Here is a 19,805-nt window from a genome sequence, read left to right as displayed (position 1 = left end):
CCAGGGGGCAGCTCCTGCATTGAGCATCTGCCCCCTGGTGGTCAGTACACGTCACAGGGACTGGTCATTCCGCTGTTTGGTCAATTTGCATATTACCCTTTTATTATATAGGATAACTATGCTATTAACCGTGTCATTTCTCATGTTAATACATGAGCTTGTAAAACCTTCTGATAAAAATTGTACATGACCGAAACTTACCATTTACAGCCAAGTTATTGCTCATCCAACATCATGACAGCTGGATAAGATTCTTTTTTAAAAAATATGCAGGAATTAAAGCTTTTGCAAACTTGGCACCAAAGAAGTTTTCTCAACCTTCTCATTATTCAGAAAGGAATTCAATTAAAATCAACTAAATAGATTTCAAAGAAGACAAAAAAAATGACAAAAATTGCAATCTCATAGTGAAGATATAATTGGAACCATTGATGGAAATTGTTTCCATATTACTGACATTTGTAATCTAGAAGCCTTAAACTTCAGTATATTTAATTCAATGTATAAATCATAAAATTCCATTTGACAACTTAGATGTTAAAATGGTTCAAAAACAAACATATAGTAAGTATGAAGGTTGTTAATATGCTTATTCAGTGACTTTTAAATATTCCTTATTTGGGGGCAATATTCTTAATCTCTTAAATATTCATTAAACTGATTTTAATGGATAAAAGTAATAAAAATCATTTTGCAGCAATTACATAAATGTGAGTGAAATATAATCCTGTATAATAGAGTTAATATACAAATTGATCCTCACACAGTAACACCGTCACAAGATGGATGTGAGCACAGCGGGGGTGGGGGCAGCAGCCGCTCCACAGGACTTCTTCCAGGGATCCTGCAGCCCTGTGGGGGGGCGGGGGTCCTGGGGGCCACTTCACTCAGCTTCTGTCAGGGTTTCCTCAGCCCTGCATGTGTGCCGCAGGGGTGGGGCCTGGCAGCTGCTCCGCATGGCCCGGAGTGGGGCATTGGGGTAGCACTCCAGGACTTGGGGCCGTCCCATGGTGTGCCGGCCATGCAGGGTGGGACTCTGGGACTTGGGGTGGTCCCAAGGTGCAGGAGGTGGGAGGGGGGAGGGCTCCCGGGTCTTGTACGATTTCATGCAACGGGTCACTAGTATGTTATAAAACGCAAGTGACTCCAGCGTCTTCAGCATGCGTACAGGCTCTCACACCCCACTGTTTGATTTTACATTCCTCGATAGATGATTCTCTCCCAAAGCAAAATACTTCATTCAGCCATATTGGACCCGTACCTACAGAAATCAGATACAATTGCATTATTAGGAAGTATAGTTTAGTTTTGATATTTGAGTGGAACAAAGCCATTTATTTACTCACTAATTTAACAGAATGTGTTGATCATTGTCTATATACAAGTTCTGTGCTCTTTATTAGGATTCAAAAATCAATCCCCAGCCCCAGAAAACTTTATATTTTGTTGATGTGTAAAATACTGAAATCCAAAGTGTAAGAGCTGTAACAAAGGTGCACAGTTCTACAAAATTACAGATTAAAGAATGGTTGGTTTCCTCTAAGCATTTAGAAAATTATTTTTATTTTTAAAAATAAGGAAAGAAATAAGATTCAGTAGTAATGGATATAGGCAATGACCTGATGATTCAAGTGTATGGATATGGGGTAGATCTGGATCATAAGGTATCCTGGAGTTCTTAGCCTCTAGTATTTTAATTTACATGGGCCCGGTTTCCCAAATATATTATCTATTTTTAATTAACCTAAAACCACTACTACCAGTGAAGGTCTTACAAACTGTCCTGTAAGAAGACCATCGATTATTTTTTTTAATTGATTAAGGTATTATATATGTGTCCTTATTCCTCCCTTGTCCCTCCACCCCCCCACCCCCCACTCATGCCCTCACTCCCCTGGTGTCTGTGTCCATTGGTTAGGCTTATATGCATGCATACAAGCCCTTTGGTTGATCTCTCCCTTACCCCCACCTTCCCCTACCTTCCCTCTGAGGTTTGACGGTCTGATCCATGCTTCTCTGTCTCTGGATCTGTTTTTGTTCATCAGTTCATCTTGTTCATTATAATCCACAAATGAGTGAGATCATGTGATATTTATCCTTCTCTGACTAACTTATTTTGCTTAGCATAATGCTCTCCAGGTCCATCCATGCTGTTTCAAATGGTAGGAGTTCCTTCCTTTTTACGGCAGCATAGTATTCCATTGTATAGATGTACCACAGTTTTTTAATCCACTCATCTGCTGACGGGCACTTAGCTATTGTAAATTGTGCTGCTATGATCATAGGGGTGTGTAGGGAGCGACTATAGAGTTAAGCCTCGGACTGACCTGTTGGCAAAGCCACAAACAAGTCCCAGCTTAGAGGACACAGCCATCTTAGCATAATTAGGCTTGACCTTATGAGGCTCCCAGATCCTATCTGGGTAGCTAATGGCTGTGGGAGGTGCTGCAAGTGCTGCCAAAACAAGTAAAACTCATAAGAACATTTTAACTATGGTGACCACTACCTTGTTTACCTCTGGCTATAAAATAAAGGCTCAGCTTGCCATCTTTCTCTGTGGCCTTAGCCAGGCACAGGAGATCCACCTAGACCCAGCTTATTCTCTTTGTCTTTTCTTTAATCCTTCGATGCCCCTCCTCAGGCACACTGAACCCTTGGCTGTGCTGGCCTGGCACAGGGGTGAATATATCCTTTCTGATTGGTGTTTCTAGTTTCTTGGGATATATTCGTAGAAGTGGGATCACTGGGTCAAATGGGAGTTCCATTTTTAGTTTTTTGAGGAAGCTCCATACTGTCCTCCACAGTGGCTGCACCAGTCTGCATTCTTTGCAAGGGCAGGCAAATACTGTAACAAGAAAATGGCAAAGCTCACACCCTTTTCTGATTCTTCCTCAAACACATTAGAAGGAAAAACAATGGCTGTCAGCAGTAGGCTGCCTTGAAGATATTCATCTAAATAAACAAACTAAACTGCCACTTTTAAGATAAGGATGTTATTTTAATCATGAATAAGAAAACAACTGCTTTTTTGGAAGGAATTCATTGCAAGAAAAGATAACTTTAAAAAAGGTTTGGAAATGTCTTTAGAATATTTTCTAAAAATTTTCCTAAGTGTTTCATTTATTAAAGTTCTCCTTTCTTTTACGCTTATGACAGCTAGAAATAGAACCTTTGAAAACTTCTAAATGAATGATTTCATTGGGTTTTGTTAAACATACTAGTACAATATGGCAAACCCCCTAATGAATTTTCAAGAACATTTCATGCCACCAGGAAATTGTTGATTTAGCATCTAAATTTCAGCAAACACCTTTGCAAACTGGTGGAGGGCTTTTTCATTTGGATCAATATGTTAAAAGGTCCTCTTTCTGTCACAAGAGCTATATGAAACATACTTTGAAATACGAGATCTTTGGGTCACTGTAAAACAGAGTTAAATAAAACCTCGTTTTTCAGAGGCATATGTAAAGCACATACAATGACATCGCTCTTCCTGATTTTTCAAATATTCTGTTAGCTTCATAAGTTAACAATATGTGCATGATTATTTATGTATAAATATATAGTCATATATATGTATAATATAAGAATAAATTAGCAGATATTGGGAATTTTGTAATCACAATGTAGATAAAATTTGACCCAGTCTTAAAAAGTGGATAGAGGTTTCCATGCATAAAATAGAAGTCATTCCATATAGTGGGGGCAGCATGAACATGTTGGAGGTATTAGGGTAGTGAGTAGTCTCCTGGCATCCAAACACAAAGTATATTAATGAGCAAGAAGGAAGACTGATAGGAAGCTGGGACCACACTCTAAAATACTTTGAATTTTATATTGTGAGTGACAACAAGAAATGACATAATCAGAAGTACATTTTAGAATCGTGTCTAGTAGAAATGTGAAAGTTAAATTGAAGAGTCTGTAAGTTAATAGGATGTTGATGTAGACATTTTCTGTGATGACTCATGTTTTTATTTACTTTTTGAATTAGACAAGAAATTTTGATTTCCACATGGAAAATAAATTAGTGCAATCACTTAATTTTTGTATAATTTGTGCCTTCGCTAGAAAGATCCAAATATAAGACAAATTTATATTTTGGTTTACATCACCAAGGTAACTAGGAACATTGTATTTTTCATTTAATATAACAGAAATTAAATCATTAGGATTCAAACAATCTATTGGAAAAGCTAAAGCTATCCTGGACTGATCAATTGTTAAGATGAGGAACTGGAGAGCTCACGTGAGCTTGAAATGTTCATACCGGGATTGTCTGTTCTTAGAAACCACAGTAGCAGAATCCATGAATGTTAGAAAACCATTCTGGAGTCATAATAATGAATATCTCAGCCCACTCTTTGAAGAATTTACAATGTAGGCAGAAACACTTAAAGTACTTTTGATCTGTTATCTCATTGAATCCTCAAATAACCTTCAATGTTAAGTGCTTCTATATGCCATTTTACTGTAAAGTAAAAATCGGAGACAATAAGTAACGTTGCTCAAGGTCACACAGCTAATGCATGGTGGCGCATTCCCTTGCATCCGCCTAGAGCCAGGCTTTAATCAGTGATTCACTGCAATGCTCTGCATTATTCAGTTGGGTTGTTCAGCAGATGTTTTGGGCGTCTACATGAGTGAACAAAATCAAAATCCATTTTCTCTTGCACTGACTTCCCAGGAAGGACCTCTGCTTTAGGCAAATGGAACAACTGAGCTCACATATGTAATCAGCGGCAGGGCTGACACCTGCATCTAGAAGTCCTAACTCTGACCCCACTATTGTGCAAAGCAGATTGTGCTACCGGTAACTTTGGTCTTTTCTATGTAGGAATGACTCAGACACAGTGAACATACTAAGTCTTTTCACATATGATTTTAAAATTTACTCTTCTAATAATCTTGTAGAATAATGGCAATTATCTCCATTTCATGGGTAGATAAACTGAGACTCAGAAAGCATGTATGGCTTTCTCAAAGAGAACAGAGCTAGCAACAGAACATAAGGCCCTTTACAGCTTGGAGATATTTATTGACTACATAGGAGCCCAAATAGAGTTATAAAAGTAATGTTCAAAGATTTGTCATTTTATTTTTATGTTAATATAGTCAGGACTATTGAGCCTAAGGGAAAAATTTACTTAATACACATTTCCCATATCCTTCCAAATTGGTTTCTGCATTAAAAATTAATGCTAAGGTGGCAAAAAATTAATACAATTTTATCTCATGTGAACCTCAAAGATAAAAAAGCAAATTTGTTTTTATTTCTTCAGGTAATAACTGTTACTCGAGGATTTTGTTGCTGCTGCTGTCATTTTTATTTTTTTGCCTCCAAACTATCCTTTCTACTTAGTGGAAACTTATGCAAAATTGATGAGTATGTTTTAGATGTTTTCATTCTCTGATCCTATCTGTCATCTATCTATCTGTCTGCCTGTCATCTACCTAATCATCTACCCAGCTTCAATTCCTTTAACATTTTAGGGCTGTGTCGGGACTAACCGACTTGGTGTTCCCAAAGCAGACATGATCAAGGCACTGTCCATGGCTTCTGGGGTTCATGAGCTTGGTTTGTGATGCTTGAGAGTATGTTTGACAGATTATACCATTTTCCCTCCATCTCTTCTTTTAAAAGAAAGCAGACAGTGTTGTTCTTTGAGGGACTCTGAATTTCTTTAATCTAATTTCCACTAACCCACAACTTTTATGGGGAAAAAGGGAATCAGATTTTATACATTAGCCAGATACTTAGCAAAGTGATGAGATTTTTCAACTAGCTGCTGAATAGATCTCTGTGGAAGTAAAAATCACAGTTAGCAATCTCTGCATGAAGGTGAATTAAATCCAGTTACGGCTGAGTGACATGAATTTGTATCCCTTTTAAGCCTTTGGAAGTGCTTTGTCAACAGCCTCTCAAGAAAATCACTGTGTTTTCAGATCAAAGTTGAAATGGAACGGGAATCAGAATAGAGAATGGTGAAACAGACTAAAGTTCTGGATTCTAGCTTTGTGGTCCTAAAGAAGCCACTCCTTTTCCCTACTTTATTATACATGCAAAATAAAGGGATATGGCTAAAGTACCTCTAAAATTTCATTTACCTCTCAAAATCTAGGATTCTAAGATTTTGAAGAAGCCAGCTCTTCTGACACGAAGGTCTTAAGCATAAAGAACTTAGAACATTCTGTCTAGTACAGAGACAGGTTATGACAATAATCTAGACCCCCCAAAAAACCCATCATAATAGCAGTATAAACTTGGGCAAATTTTGTGACAGCTGACAGTTTTATTTACTTTCTCTGTGAAAAATTGGGGCTATAATATCTATTCTTCACAGGTACAATGTGCACTAAATGAGATCATATAATCAGCACTTGCTAAACAATATTATTCCTACTTCACCCTGTCTTTGTTAACCATAGTAACAAAATAGATGTGCTAAGAACTCTATAGGCTCCATATCAGGTTCCATAAGATCCAACATGTAAACGTCTTTTACATGCAAGGTACAGTAGGCAAGAATTTGAGCTCCTATCCATTGAGATATTTTATTTATCTTTGAGATTATTTTTACTCCTATTTATTGAAGCTTAATTCAGAGGTATAGTTATATCTTTGATCGCCTTCAGTTTATTCTTGTATTTGTTTTAAATTCCACTTAGAAATTTGATTATGAAATGGGGAAGGGGTGATGAATAGAAGATGACAGTTATCTTAGAATTGTCTTTTGTTTCTGCTCTCAAGTTTGGGGCTTCAGCACAAACTTCTGTAAAACCGGAGGAGAAGAGGAGATAGCTGGCTGCTCCAGGCCCAGTTTATGCTTCCCGCATTAGCATACGGGCTCAGACAGGCTGGAACAAATTCCCAGAGTACCGCCATTGACAAAGCTCATCCAGGCTGCTGCAGGGAGGCCACTGGGACAAGGGATTGGAGAGCCTGCACAGGGAGTGAGTGACTCACTGCCCCTTCCCTGACCCCATGCAGTGACAGGCAAAATGCTTCTCAGTGCTTCCTTAAGTTAACCTTTTGGTCCACTGGGGTGGGGTGGGGGTGGGGGCGGTGGGGGGGGGGGGTTGTGGAGAGAGAACATTCCACTTTAGCAAAAGACACATCCAAATGGAGGAACCTATTTAAAGGAGAATGCTTTAAGCTTTATTCCTATAAGTCATTTTCCTTGCAGCTGCAAAACTAATTCTTCTTAACGCTAACAAGGATTCTCTCTGGTAAGCCATGTTTGCCATTTCAAAACTGAGAGAGAGAGAGAGAGAGAGAGAGAGAGAGAGAGAGAGAGAGAGAGAGAGAGAGAGAAGGGAGAAACTGCATGGAGAAAATTGTATTCTTTCTTTAATGGGGAATTATACAAAGAAGACAAATGCAAGTGTTTTTCCTTCCTGTTTGAATGTTGGTAGTAATGTACTGGTATATATACATAAAGTATTAATCTAATTTTTCTTACTTTACTAAGAAATGACAAATAATTAAAATTCTAATGCATCCTTTTCTCTCCCCAACCCTTCCACTCATATTTCTGCTTTTGTCTCTATGCTGCATTCAAAATTGCTTTTTCTCCCCCTCCGCTCCCCAGTTAAACTGTAATTTAAGGTGGAGTGGAAAAGTAAGGGGGAGTGTAAGCAGCTTTACATAAAAAGGTTGTTTGTTGTGTCTAATCCCAAATCAGCTTACAAAGTAAGCCTGTTTCTTAAAATAAAACATACAACGAAGCAGATCTTGAAATTTATTTCTCGGACTCTTGTTCTTCAGAACAAATAACCTGAGTTTTATTACCTCTCCCAGCTCATCTTGCTTTGCGATTTTAAATTTCTCATAATCAATCACGCCTCACTTGTTTGGTGCTGGATTCCACACAGTGAGTAGAGACTAGAGCTGGGTCTCCTTGGGTGGAGCGGGGAGATGATCTGGGTTCCTATCTAGTACATGCAGTCACACTCTCTGCTCAATAAGAAGTCACATTCAACTCTGTGAGCTTTGGAGCATCACTCTGCCACTGTACCATACAACACAGGTCTGGCCCTTCTAACTTCCAGAGGATGGAAACTAACCTATAATTATACAGCTGATGGTGCTCTCTGCCTCTATTGCGCAATGCCACCAGGCAGGCTTTGTACTGGACACTTTTTGTTGTTGTTAATCCTCACCTGAGGGTATTTTTCCATTGATTTTTAGAGAGAGTGGTAGGGAGGGGGAGAGACAGAGAGAAACATCCACTGGTTGCTTCCTGCACCCCGACCAGGGCGAGGGATTAAGTCTGCAACCGAGGTGTATGCCCCTGACTGGAACTGAACCCCGGACCCTTCAGTCCGCAGGGTCATGCTCTATCCACCGAGCAAAACCGGTTAGGGCGTGGCACTTTTTATATGCCAGCTCTTTTAAGATTCAAAATAAACCTGGCTTGGAATTATTATTATTATTATTCCCATTTTATTGAAATAAGAGATTGAAATCTGAGACATAAGTATCAGCACTAAAGTTTCAACTCATATCTCCTTCGTTATCAAATGCCTGTTCCTTCTGATTCACTTCAGCAGGTGCTTGAAAATGTAAACAGGAAACAAAATTCTGGCATACTTTGCTGTTTTATCAATAACACTCTAGTATAACATATAGCACCACCGACTACCCTAAATGCACAGCCTCAGTAAAAATGAACATTCATCTTAGAGAAGTGGCCAGTTATCTGAAGGAAATTGCCTTCATGTAGCCAATAATAATAATAATAATAATAATTTCACATGAGACTAAACTCTATTGTTTCATTACTTATTTAAATAGAAAACATTTTCTTGCCAGTATTCTATACTATATATGTATGTATGTATATATATATATATATATATATATATATATATATATATATATATTTTGCCAGTGCATTAGACCAGAACTCCCTCGAGATATAAGCAGGAATGAATAAAAGCTGTGGGGCAAAGAATATTCTACTTGTGAAACTAGGCCTTAAGGTGAATGCAGTGTTGAAACAGTGGCGATTTTACCATCTGGGATAGAAGAAATTAATAAATTGTACCACCAGGCTTGTTCCTTAGAGATACAAAGCTAAATGCAGAGTTGTCAACTCTTTGGATAACGTAAAGTGTAAGTCATCTTGATAAAAGCTATTTTAGAGTATTTTTCTCTTTTTGGATTGAGCTATTCAGCCAGTCCATATTGATTGAATTATCTAGACAATTGGCAAACTATATTTCATTTTTTCAACAAAGACACATCCTAAGAATTCAGATCATCATCACATACTGGTATTTCCAAAAATGCAGAGTTTTTAGCTATCACTTCCGAGGTGAGTAATCAGCATAGATGACAGCTGTATGCCTTCTATTAGAAATGAGCTGTCCACTTTATAGATTCTAAGTCACCTTATTAATTCGCTTGTCCTACTTTGTCAATCACTCTGTTTTCCTCTATGTTACTGCTCTGCAACTAACCAATTAAATCTAAATAAAATTTACATATTAAAGGTTGAGAGCATATGTCATTTTAAATTAAATGTCCCTTTCTCTTCATTTCTACTTTCTAGGAAAGGCCATTTTAAAAAATCCTACACACAATTTTTCTTCCTATGCTGTAAGTTTCTATCTCTACTTGCTTCTACATATTAGAGAATGCCTATGCTTCATTTAAAAAAAAACATTTTAAATATCTGTAATATTCTCAACAATAATGATAATTTTTTTTAAAAAAAAGTACCTTGTCTTGCCCAGCCTGTGTGGTTCAGTGGTTGAGCATTGACCTATGAACCAGCAGGTCAGGGTTAGATTCCTGGTCAGGGCACATGCAATAGGGCACATGCCCGGGCTGCATCCACAGGAGGGGGCGTGCAGGAGGCAGCCTACCGATGGTTTTCTCTCATCATTGATGTGTCTCTCTCGCCCTGTCCCTTCCTCTATGAAATCAATAAAATATATATTTTTAAAAATTACCTGGTCCAAAACGAGCTCCCTTGTGCACATTTAGAACACCTTGGTATCCCAAACTCCTGCAGATGACCAGTCCACCGCGTAGTTCCCAGTGGTCATCACAAACTGTGCCCCACTGGTCATCATGGAAAATCTCCACTCTGCCTTCATGAAGGCCACTACCGCCGACCAGTCGTACTGTCCGAGGTGGAGCTGTAACAAAAGTCAGCAGGGGTTAGTTATATATTAACACCATTTCACAATGCTTTAAAAATCTGCCCTGACCAGTTTGGCTCAGTAGATAGAGCGTCGGCCTGCGGACTGAAGGGTCCCAGGTTTGATTCCAGTCAAGGGCATGTACCTTGGTTGCGGGCACATCCCCACTGGGGGGTGTGCAGGAGGCAACTGATCGATGTTTCTTTCTCATCGATGTTTCTAACTCTCTATCCCTCTCCCTTCCTCCCTGTAAAAAATCAATAAAATATATTTTTAAAAATCATTTTAGCACTTTTTTTCAATAAGCTCAACTATTGGAATACATTTTAAACTTTCTAGCATCATGCACTTAAGAGTTTAGTTTATAAGCATGGCATTAGTCAAAGGTGAAGATTAAAATCTATTCTGTTTTAACATTTATGTAAGTTGTGTATATGAGAACACTTCAAAGATTATATCTCAATGATTTTAAAACTCAACAGCTACGAGTTTTTAAATGTTATATAGCTTTTCATACTATTTAGAAAATTTTATAACAAAAAGATTTATTATTTTCTTGACACACTAACACACAAATTGGAAAACACAATCCAGTGACTTTCAATGATATAGGAGGTGGAGAAGATATTTTATAATATCAGAAACACAAAAATAGATGACCAAATATCCTATCTTCTAGTAAGAGGTACAAGATAACTTGGATATTTATTATAAGGCTACTGGATTTTGTCCCAACATGTTTTTCTTTCTTTGAATGAGATACAAAGCAGACAATTTTTGAAAGGCGACAATAAGCTTTCAGATCTCTTAAGGGTACTAATTCCATCATGAGGACCCTATCCTCATAATAGCATCTAAACCTAATTATCTCCTAAAAACTCCACCTCTAAATATCATCACAATGGTGTTTTTTGGCTTCAACATAGGGAGAGGAGGATGAATGAACATAATTCAGTTCATAGCAGTATGCATTAGATTCACAGATGGCTGTCCCCACAAGACTCAGTAGGTCTTGAGTGGGACAAGTTCCCACAGGATGCTGAAGCTGTTATTTCTGGGACCATACTTTGAGAACCACTAACCTACAAGATCACATTACATATTTAAATGAGGAGACATGTTAATCAGACACACCTGCTGATGCTTTTATAGAATCCTTTAGAATGTATATTTATTCCAAATTAGAGCCCCGGTGCACAAAAATTTGTGCACTGGGGTGGGCGGGGGGAGGTGCCTCAGCCCAGCCTATGCCCTCTTGCAGTCTGGGACCCCTCAGAGAATGTCCACCTGCTGGCATAGGCCCGCTCCCTGGGGGGATCGAGCCCAAGCTGGCAGTCGGACATCCCTTTCGCAGCCCAGCAGCCCTTGGGAGATGTCCACTTGCCAGCGGGGAGCAGGCCTAAGCTGCAGTCAAACATCCTTAGTGCTGCTGAGGAGGCAGGAGAGGCTCCCACCACCACCGCTGTACTAGCAGCCATCAGCCTGGCTTGTGGCTGAGCAGAACTCCCCCTGTGGGAGTGTACTGACCACCAGAGGGCAGCTCCTGCATTGAGCATCTGCCCCCTGGTGGTCAGTGTGTGTCATAGTGACCAGTCATTCCCAGTCTTTCTGCTGTTAGGGTCAGTTTGCATATTACCCTTTTATTATATAGGATAGAGGCCTGGTGCATGGGTGGGGGCCAGCTGGTTTGCCATGAAGGGTGTCCCGGATCAGGGTGGGGGTCCTGCTGTGGTGCCTGGCCAGCCTGGGTGAGGGACTGATGGGTGTTTGCAGCTGGTCACACCCCCTTCAGGGTGGGGGGTCCCCACTGGGGTGCCTGGCCAGTCTGGGTGAGGGGCTGAGGGCCGTTTTCAGGCTGGCCAAGCCCCCCCCACCTCTCCCCCCCCCCCCCCCCCCCGGTGATGGAAGCTCACAGCCTCTCCTTTTTTTCTTCTTTTTTTTTTCTTCTGGGATTTATTTACCTTCTATAATTGAAACTTTGTAGCCTTGAGAGGAGTGGCAGGAGGGAAGCTTGGCTTCCTCCATCGCCAGGGGCAACCCACTACTGCTCGCTCCAGCTCCGTGGCCACAGCCGGCTGAAAGCAGGTATCTGGGGTTTATTTACCTTCTATAATTGAAACTTTGTTGCTTTGAGTGGAGCTCTGAGCCAACGTGGCAGTTGGGAAGCTTGGCTTCCTCCATCATTGGGACAACCAAGCCTCCTGCTTGCTCCAGCTCTGTGGCTGTCGGTGGCCATCTTGGTTGGGTTAATTTGCATATAGTTGCTCTGATTGACTGGTGGGCGTGGCTGAAGGCATAGCAAAGGTATGGTCAATTTGCATGTTTGTCTTTTATTAGTGTAGATAGAATGGCTGCATATTACTTCCAAATTCCCTATGCTTGTGTGATTTTGAAGGGGCGTAAGTCCTCTAATGAATATTTTTGGGCTAAATATGTTTGGGATGCCTATCTGTCAACTAAATATTTTTCAATTAGAAATCAATTACAGAACTGTTACCATATTTTGCCAATCCTTGATCATCTATGCACTAATACAGAGAAAAGTGGCAGGCCAACAGGCTCTTTCAACTACTCTGCTTTGCTGATGGAGAAAAGTCCATTTTGTCATTCTGAACATCCACAATCAGCATTTGCTTTGTCAGACTGCAGGTCAGAATTTCCTTAGAATTTAGCCAGCTCATTATATGTATGTAAATAATGGCTATGGTTTCTTTGCTATCAAGCTAACATATTTAGTCAGACAGATTTTCTCCACTGGGGAATATTTACCTTGCATCTAAAGATTTCAGAAAAGAGTAATGTTTGTTTTTTGTTTTTTTTCAATGTAGATTTTCTCCAGATTCAAATCAGGTAAACACAGATAAACACTGACCATGTGTCCCTTTAATGACTCTTTGTATTAGTCATTACTTGGTAATTGGCTAAAAACAGAAACACAAACCAAAGTGGAAATGATAATGTATGTAGGAACCACAGGATTTCCTATGATCCCAGGGATAAGAATATATATGTAGGCATCTAGAACAGCTGGACTAACTCGACTCTGCTCAATAATCTCTCTCCAAGTTTTATACAAAAGCCTCTCTGTAAATTGCTTCATTCTTTTCTTTTGTTGCAATACAGATATCTGTTCCCCAGTCCACATGTTAAAGCGTGTGTTAATAATGCCCAGGTTTCTATTTTACAGTCTCCTTCTCAGTGACAGTTCTAAATGTCCAGGGAAGTCCTCCTCTGATTTAGTTTGAGTTATATTGCCCATCTATAGTCTTAATAGCTTGGGCCAAAGACAGTGTCACTTGTATTTACATGGTATTACTGGAGTGAGGGTCAGAGGCATTTCCTAGTTGAAGGGGAGTTTTGAGCAAAGACAGTAAGTTCATTTCATAAAAGTCATTTTAATAATCTTTGTGTATTTATGCAATATTAATTATACTGCCTATTTAGCCCTGTGTTCTTTTTCATATCTGTGACTGTAGAGTGTAACTGAAATTATAATCCAGGAGGCAGGTTACTAGACACTTGTTCTGCCTCTGACATTGTTTGTTTATGGGCCTTATTGGAACATTTAACCTAAGACCAAATTTTTCAGCTGCTTAAAAGGGAAAATGATATTTGCTCTTAGTTAAATGTGTCTTCACATAATTTTTCTGTACCAGGCATTTTAATGGGTTCCTGGAAAAATTTGAATAATATACAAATCCTGCCTTCAAGATTCATGTATTTTTGAGATCATTATGAAAGTTGGAAGAAATGGTGCATTCTTTAAAATGGTATACAAGTGCAAAGTTTTTATTTTTACAAGATTTGAAAATTTTGAGGTTATCATTTTCTGGTGAAAGCATTGGAATAAATATGTTGTATGTGATATTAATCACTTTATTCATTAATTTTTTTTTTTTTTTACTAATTCCCTGTTTAATGAGTATGCTCCTCAAAGAGGAGTTCTTAATCAACTAGGATAAGCTTCTGTAAAGAGACAAAACCTACCCCATGGTTTCAGATGTAAGTTTATTTGATCTTTGTTACTTACAAACATGATTATCTATTATTTTGAAGAAAGTCTTCTATACAGTGAAGAATAAATTATGGCCCATGGGCCAATTTCAGCCTATTGTCTGCTATACTAATAAAGTTTTATTGGAATGCACCATACCCATTTATATGTTGTTTAGGACTCCTTTCAGGCTAAAACAGCACAGTTGAATAGCTGTGACAGAGACCTTCTGGCTTATTTGCTATCTGTCCCTTTTTGGCCCTTTATAAAAAAGCTTGGCAACCCCTCTTATAGTTAAAAACACAATAGACAAAGATTTCAGTAGGGATACTCCTGCCAAGTGATCCCTGAAATAATAAAGGTTATGATTCATCTCTGCTTTCCTCTCTAATAGAACCCTTTGAGAACCTTTCAGTCCCTCACTTCTGCTTTTTTTATTTTATAATATAACTAGAGGCTTGTTGCACAAAATTTGTACAGGGGTACGGTCCCTAGGCCTGGCTGGCGATCAGGGTTGATCAAGGCCTTCTGGTTGCCAACTGGCGCCTCCCTTCATTCCGAGCCACCCCCTGGTGGTCAGCACATGTCATAGCAAGTGATCGGTCTCCTGATCGAACTCCTGCGGGGACAGTTTGTGTATTAGGTGTATATATATATATATTTTCAATTTGCCCAAATAAGCCTTATTCTCCTTAATTTCTGGAGCTTTTGTCCCTTTCTGGAATGTTCCCTCAATCCCCCCTCACCACCTCCCTGTACCTCCCCCTCCCCCACACACACAAACCTCCCATTTCTACACTCTCAATTCTCCCCTCAACCCCCCAGTTTGGACAAGATTCCAACTTCCAACTCCCACAGCACAGCTGACCTATCAAAACACTGCAAACTAGTTTATTTTATACTAGACAGAAATCCTTGCCATTATCTTTTTAGCACCTGACAAAGTCTAGATTTTCACTTAGTAGTTAGTTGCTAAGAGTTATGATATGAATGGATGAATGAATGAATGAATGGTGAGCTCTTCTTGATATGCAAACTGCATTAACTGAATGAATTAAATTGGTAAATGCTTAAAATATCAAACAATAGAAGCAATAAAATTTAGTATTTTACAAGTCTCTAGAGGGAATATAGTCTCTATATGTAGAAGCAATACGGGAAATTGTGAAGAAAAAGATTGATTTAACTGAATTAATCATGAGGTTTTTTTATGGAGAAAAATGACATGGCTGTCTACTGAAAGTCCCCAAGGCAGGAGGGTCTGGTGGGAAGGTCTGATCAAAAGCCTTACATATTCCAAAACCTGATTTTGTAGGGTTAGAGGATTTATCTCTCAGTGGCAGACTAATGTTAAACAGAATCTTGGGACTAAATGTCAATTCAATATATAAAGAGAAATGTAATTGCCTAAAAAACTGAAATATTTGTATCTGCTTGACAAGGCCATTTTCTCCCCATGGGCAATCTTTATAGGAAGTCAAATTACAATAAGTGAATTCTTCGTTTAATTAATTTATTAATTTACAATGAGACATAGCAGTGAGATTTTGCCTCTGGGACTGGACAGCAAGCTCTTTGGTTAACACATTTTCCTTTATATATGTTAATACATTCAATCAAGTGAGGTGATTTGACATTTATCTCTGCTCTGATTCATTGCAATTTAACTTGTTAAAGGCAATCTTACTATTCCTACTTCCTAGTTCTGGAGGGAAGAATGTAGTATGATAATTTCTAAAGTCTGTATAGAAAATAAAAACAATATATTAAAAAAACAATATATAAAATATTTATTTAAATAGTACATTCATATTTCTATGACCATATGATACCAAATAAAAATATGTAATAGAGCAGATATTTTATAAAACGGTTTATAACTTAATCTGAGGAAATTACACCAAATATAATAAAAGTTAACAAGTTCAGAGGCTATTTTTATTTTATTATTGCAGATTTATTTTTAAAGGGGGAAGTAAAACAGAAATATATTAATTTCTCAAAATAGGGAGACAGTTATACAGTAGATGGATAGTTTTTGAAACATTAAGCACAACTGTCAAAAAGATCATATAGAATGGGGGAAAAGATGATGATATAATATTAAATGACTATTTTAATATTTAAAATTTATTTCAATTATGCAAAATATCCTATCTAATAAAAGAGAAACATGGTAATTAGCCGTACGTCCGCTACCCTTTCCATTGGCTAATCAGGGCGACATGCAAATTAACTGCCAGCCAAGATGGCAGCCAGCAGCCAGGCAGCTTGAAGCGAACATGAGGCTTCCTTGCTTCAGTGACGGAGGACTCCAATGTTCCCCGCCTGCCGTTGCCAGCCTCTGAGCTTGCAGTTTGAAACATTGTTACAAATATAGAAGCTAAACAAAACCCCAGAAACCTGCTTTCAGCCAGCCGGGATCTCAGAGCTGGAGTTAAAACAGTGTTTCGATTATACAACCCAAACAAACCAGATACCTGCTTTCAGCAGCCAAGGCCTAAGGGCTGGAGCCAAGCCTCAGAGCTAAAGCTGGCCCAGAATTAAAAAATAAAAAGAAAAAAAGGAGCGGTCGGGAGCTTCAGTCACCCGCCAGCCTGAAAACAGCCCTCAGCCCCTCACCCAGACTGGCCAGGCACCCCAGTGGGGACCCCCACCCTGAAGGGTGTGTGACCAGCTGCAAACAGCCATCATCCCCTCACCCAGGCTGGCCAGGCACCCCAGTGGGGACCCCCACCCTGATCCAGGACACCCTCCAGGGCAAACCAGCCGGCCCCCACCCGTGCACCATGCCTCTATCCTATAAAGTAAAAGGGTAATATGCCTCCCAGCACCGGGATCAGCGGAGCCGAGAGGCCTCCCAGCACTGGAAGCAGCGTGACAGGAGGCAGCACCCAAACCCCCGATCACCCTGCAGCTCTGTGTGTGACAGGGGGCGGGGCCACAACCTCCCTATCGGCCCTGCTCTGTTCATGACAGGGGAAGGCGCCCCAACCCCCTGATAAGCCCTGCTCTGTGCCTAATAGGGGGGAGCTCCCCAACCCCCTGATTGCCCTGCAGCTCTGTGTGTGACAGGGTGTGGTGCCCCAACCCCCCCCCCACACACACACACACACACAGGCCCTGCTCTGTGTGTGACGGGGTAGAGCCATAACTTCCCCATCGGCCCTGCCCTGAGTGTGACAGTGGCGGCACCCCAACCCCCTGATCGGCCCTGCTCTGTGGGTGATAGACGGCGACGCCCCAACCGTCCCCACAGGCCCTGCTCTGTGTGTGATGGGGTAGAGCCATAACCTCCCCATAAGCCCTGCCCTTAGTGTGACAGGGTGCGGTGCCCCAACCCCCTGATCCGCTCTGCTCTGTGCATGACAGGGGGTGGCGCCTCAACTCCCCAATCAGCCCTGATCTGAGCCCGACCAGGGGCTACACCTAGGGATTGGGCCTGCCTTCTGCCACCCGGGAGCAGGCTTAAGTCAGCAGGTTGTTATCTCCCGAGGGTTCCCAGACTGCGAGAGGGCACAGGCTGGGCTGAGGGATGCCCCCCTCCCCCCCGAGTGCACAAATTTTTGTGCACCGGGCCTCTAGTTTATGTATAAAAAAGACTGGAAGAAAGTATCTAAGCATATTAACAGTAATTCTGGGACAGAAATTGAATATGTAATCTTTGTCTAATTGTATATAATTATTTTAAAAACTAAGAATAATTTGATAACATAAGTAGTGACTGGATATTCATTAATGCTTACTATTATAACAGGTCTATGAATTCATAAAATTGAGGGGAAAGAACAATGCCAGAATGACAGATAATTCTATTTATGTAAGATAATGCACAACACAAAACCATCTATTGTTTATGCATACATACATATGTAGTAAATGTATGAAAACCTGAATGGAAAGAAACATATGAACTCCAAGATAACATTTTATCTTGGAAAAGCACGGGAGGCAGGCATAACTAGAGCTTCAACTATGTGAGTTAAAATTATGTATCTTAAAAAAAAATACCTACAGTGTGGTAAAATTTCAGTATCTCTAAAACCCAGGTAAATGACTATTTATTAGCTATTTGTTATTTATTAGCTATTTGTTCCTCCTTCTTTCCTTTATGTGTGAAATATATTTTATTTAAAGAAGACAACACATTCACAGAGATGTTGATAGAGTCATACATGAACCCTAAAGAAATTATAAAGGTAGGTCTCTCCTTAAAAGTTAGGAAAAGGTTACTAGGGATCTGCTAACCTCTATTAGACAGACAACATTCTAATTTGAAAAGAGAAGTTGGTAAGAATGTGAATTCTGGGGCTGTTTGCATGTGTCTATCACTGCTGCTTGGGTGAAGAACTGAGGTTAAAAATGACTTGAGGAGTAGAATTCATTTTCAATTATGATATTGTTAACCTTGTGGTCCTTTTTATATCATTTATTTAAATTGGGATTTAGAGTTAAATATATTACAATGGTAATTATTATATTTGAGCTCCAAAAGCAACAGGCATTTAAAACAATGATTGCAGGTTGACCTGGACGTCCTTGCAATATGGCAAGATTCCTCCAGGAAGGGAACTGATTTTTATTTTTAAGACCATTATCTGAAATAGCTACTTAGCTATGAAAGCCACAACCCAGATATCAGAGGTTTGGAGAAACAAGTTACATTTCTCTGGAAAAGGAAAGTAACACATTTTGAATCTGACTCTGGATGTTAAGAGAGACAAACATTCTGGAAATCCTAGGACAGAATAAAGTGGAGAAACTAGGGCTGTGGTCTGGAAAAGGAAAGTAACACATTTTGAATCTGACTCTGGATGTTAAGAGAGACAAACATTCTGGAAATCCTAGGACAGAATAAAGCGGAGAAACTAGGGCTGTGGTAACAAATGCTCACAGTTGTGCGGCTTAAAACAACAGAAATGCATTCTCTCACAGCGCTGGAGGCCAGAGTCTGAAATCATATCCTTCCTTGCCTTTTCCCAGCTCCTAGTGGCTTCTCGGTTTGCAGTTGCAACTCTCCAGTCTCAGCCTCTTTCTTCACAGGATCATCACTGTGTCCTCCTTTTATCAAGGTGTCAGTCATTAGATTTAGGGCCCACCTGAATCCAAATGACTTCCTATTAACTTAACTGTATCTGCAAAACCCTCTTTCCAAAGGTCACATTCTGAGGTTTTAGGTGCCCATGAGTTTTTAGAAGCACGAATACACCCACTGTCACGTGGGTGGCAGGGATTTGAATGAGGATATATGGAGGAATATAAGTTTTCTATGTTTTCATCAAACTATTTTAGACAGGAATCACTCAAATTGCTTTAGAGCATGAGGCTGGTGCTCAGACACTTTCATTTCAATATTAAAGCACAAACTGACCCCTAAGAGTTGAGACTGCAGAATAGCTGGGTAGTACATATTTTGGTTACACTGCAAATTAGTTAGCAAAGTCAGCCATGAATATACTGAACACCCATAGTTCAACTGCTGAATAACTAAACGAAAGTTTGAGAATTTGTGGCTTCAAATTAAACTGTACTAAACTCATGACACTGAGTAAATCGAACTTAATCATGAATAAGAGTGTATTACTTCAATGTATGACAGTTCAAACATAGCAGAGGGCTATTATTTTCAATATTGTCAGTTTTTGAATTGAATCATCAG

General features: G+C 39.7%; 1 protein-coding gene across 1 annotated transcript in view; it reads right to left on the bottom strand.

The window, feature by feature from the left end:
* Window positions 1-395: 395 nt before the first annotated feature.
* Window positions 396-19,805, bottom strand: part of MSR1 (macrophage scavenger receptor 1) — a gene marked incomplete at its 5' end in the record, with an annotated part of 69,215 nt that continues 49,805 nt past the window's right edge. Inside the window, 2 exons of the mRNA XM_081085119.1 lie at window positions 396-1,261; window positions 9,961-10,149. Coding sequence (XP_080941245.1) covers window positions 1,128-1,261; window positions 9,961-10,149 — 323 coding nt within the window. The 3' untranslated portion in view covers window positions 396-1,127. The remainder of the gene's footprint in view (window positions 1,262-9,960; window positions 10,150-19,805) is intronic.

Source organism: Myotis nattereri (genome assembly GCF_964212035.1).
Source record: "Myotis nattereri genome assembly, chromosome: 2".
NCBI classification, from domain to species: domain Eukaryota; kingdom Metazoa; phylum Chordata; class Mammalia; order Chiroptera; family Vespertilionidae; genus Myotis; species Myotis nattereri.
Note: the sequence above shows the minus strand (reverse complement) of the source record. Positions and strands in the feature narration are given on the sequence as shown.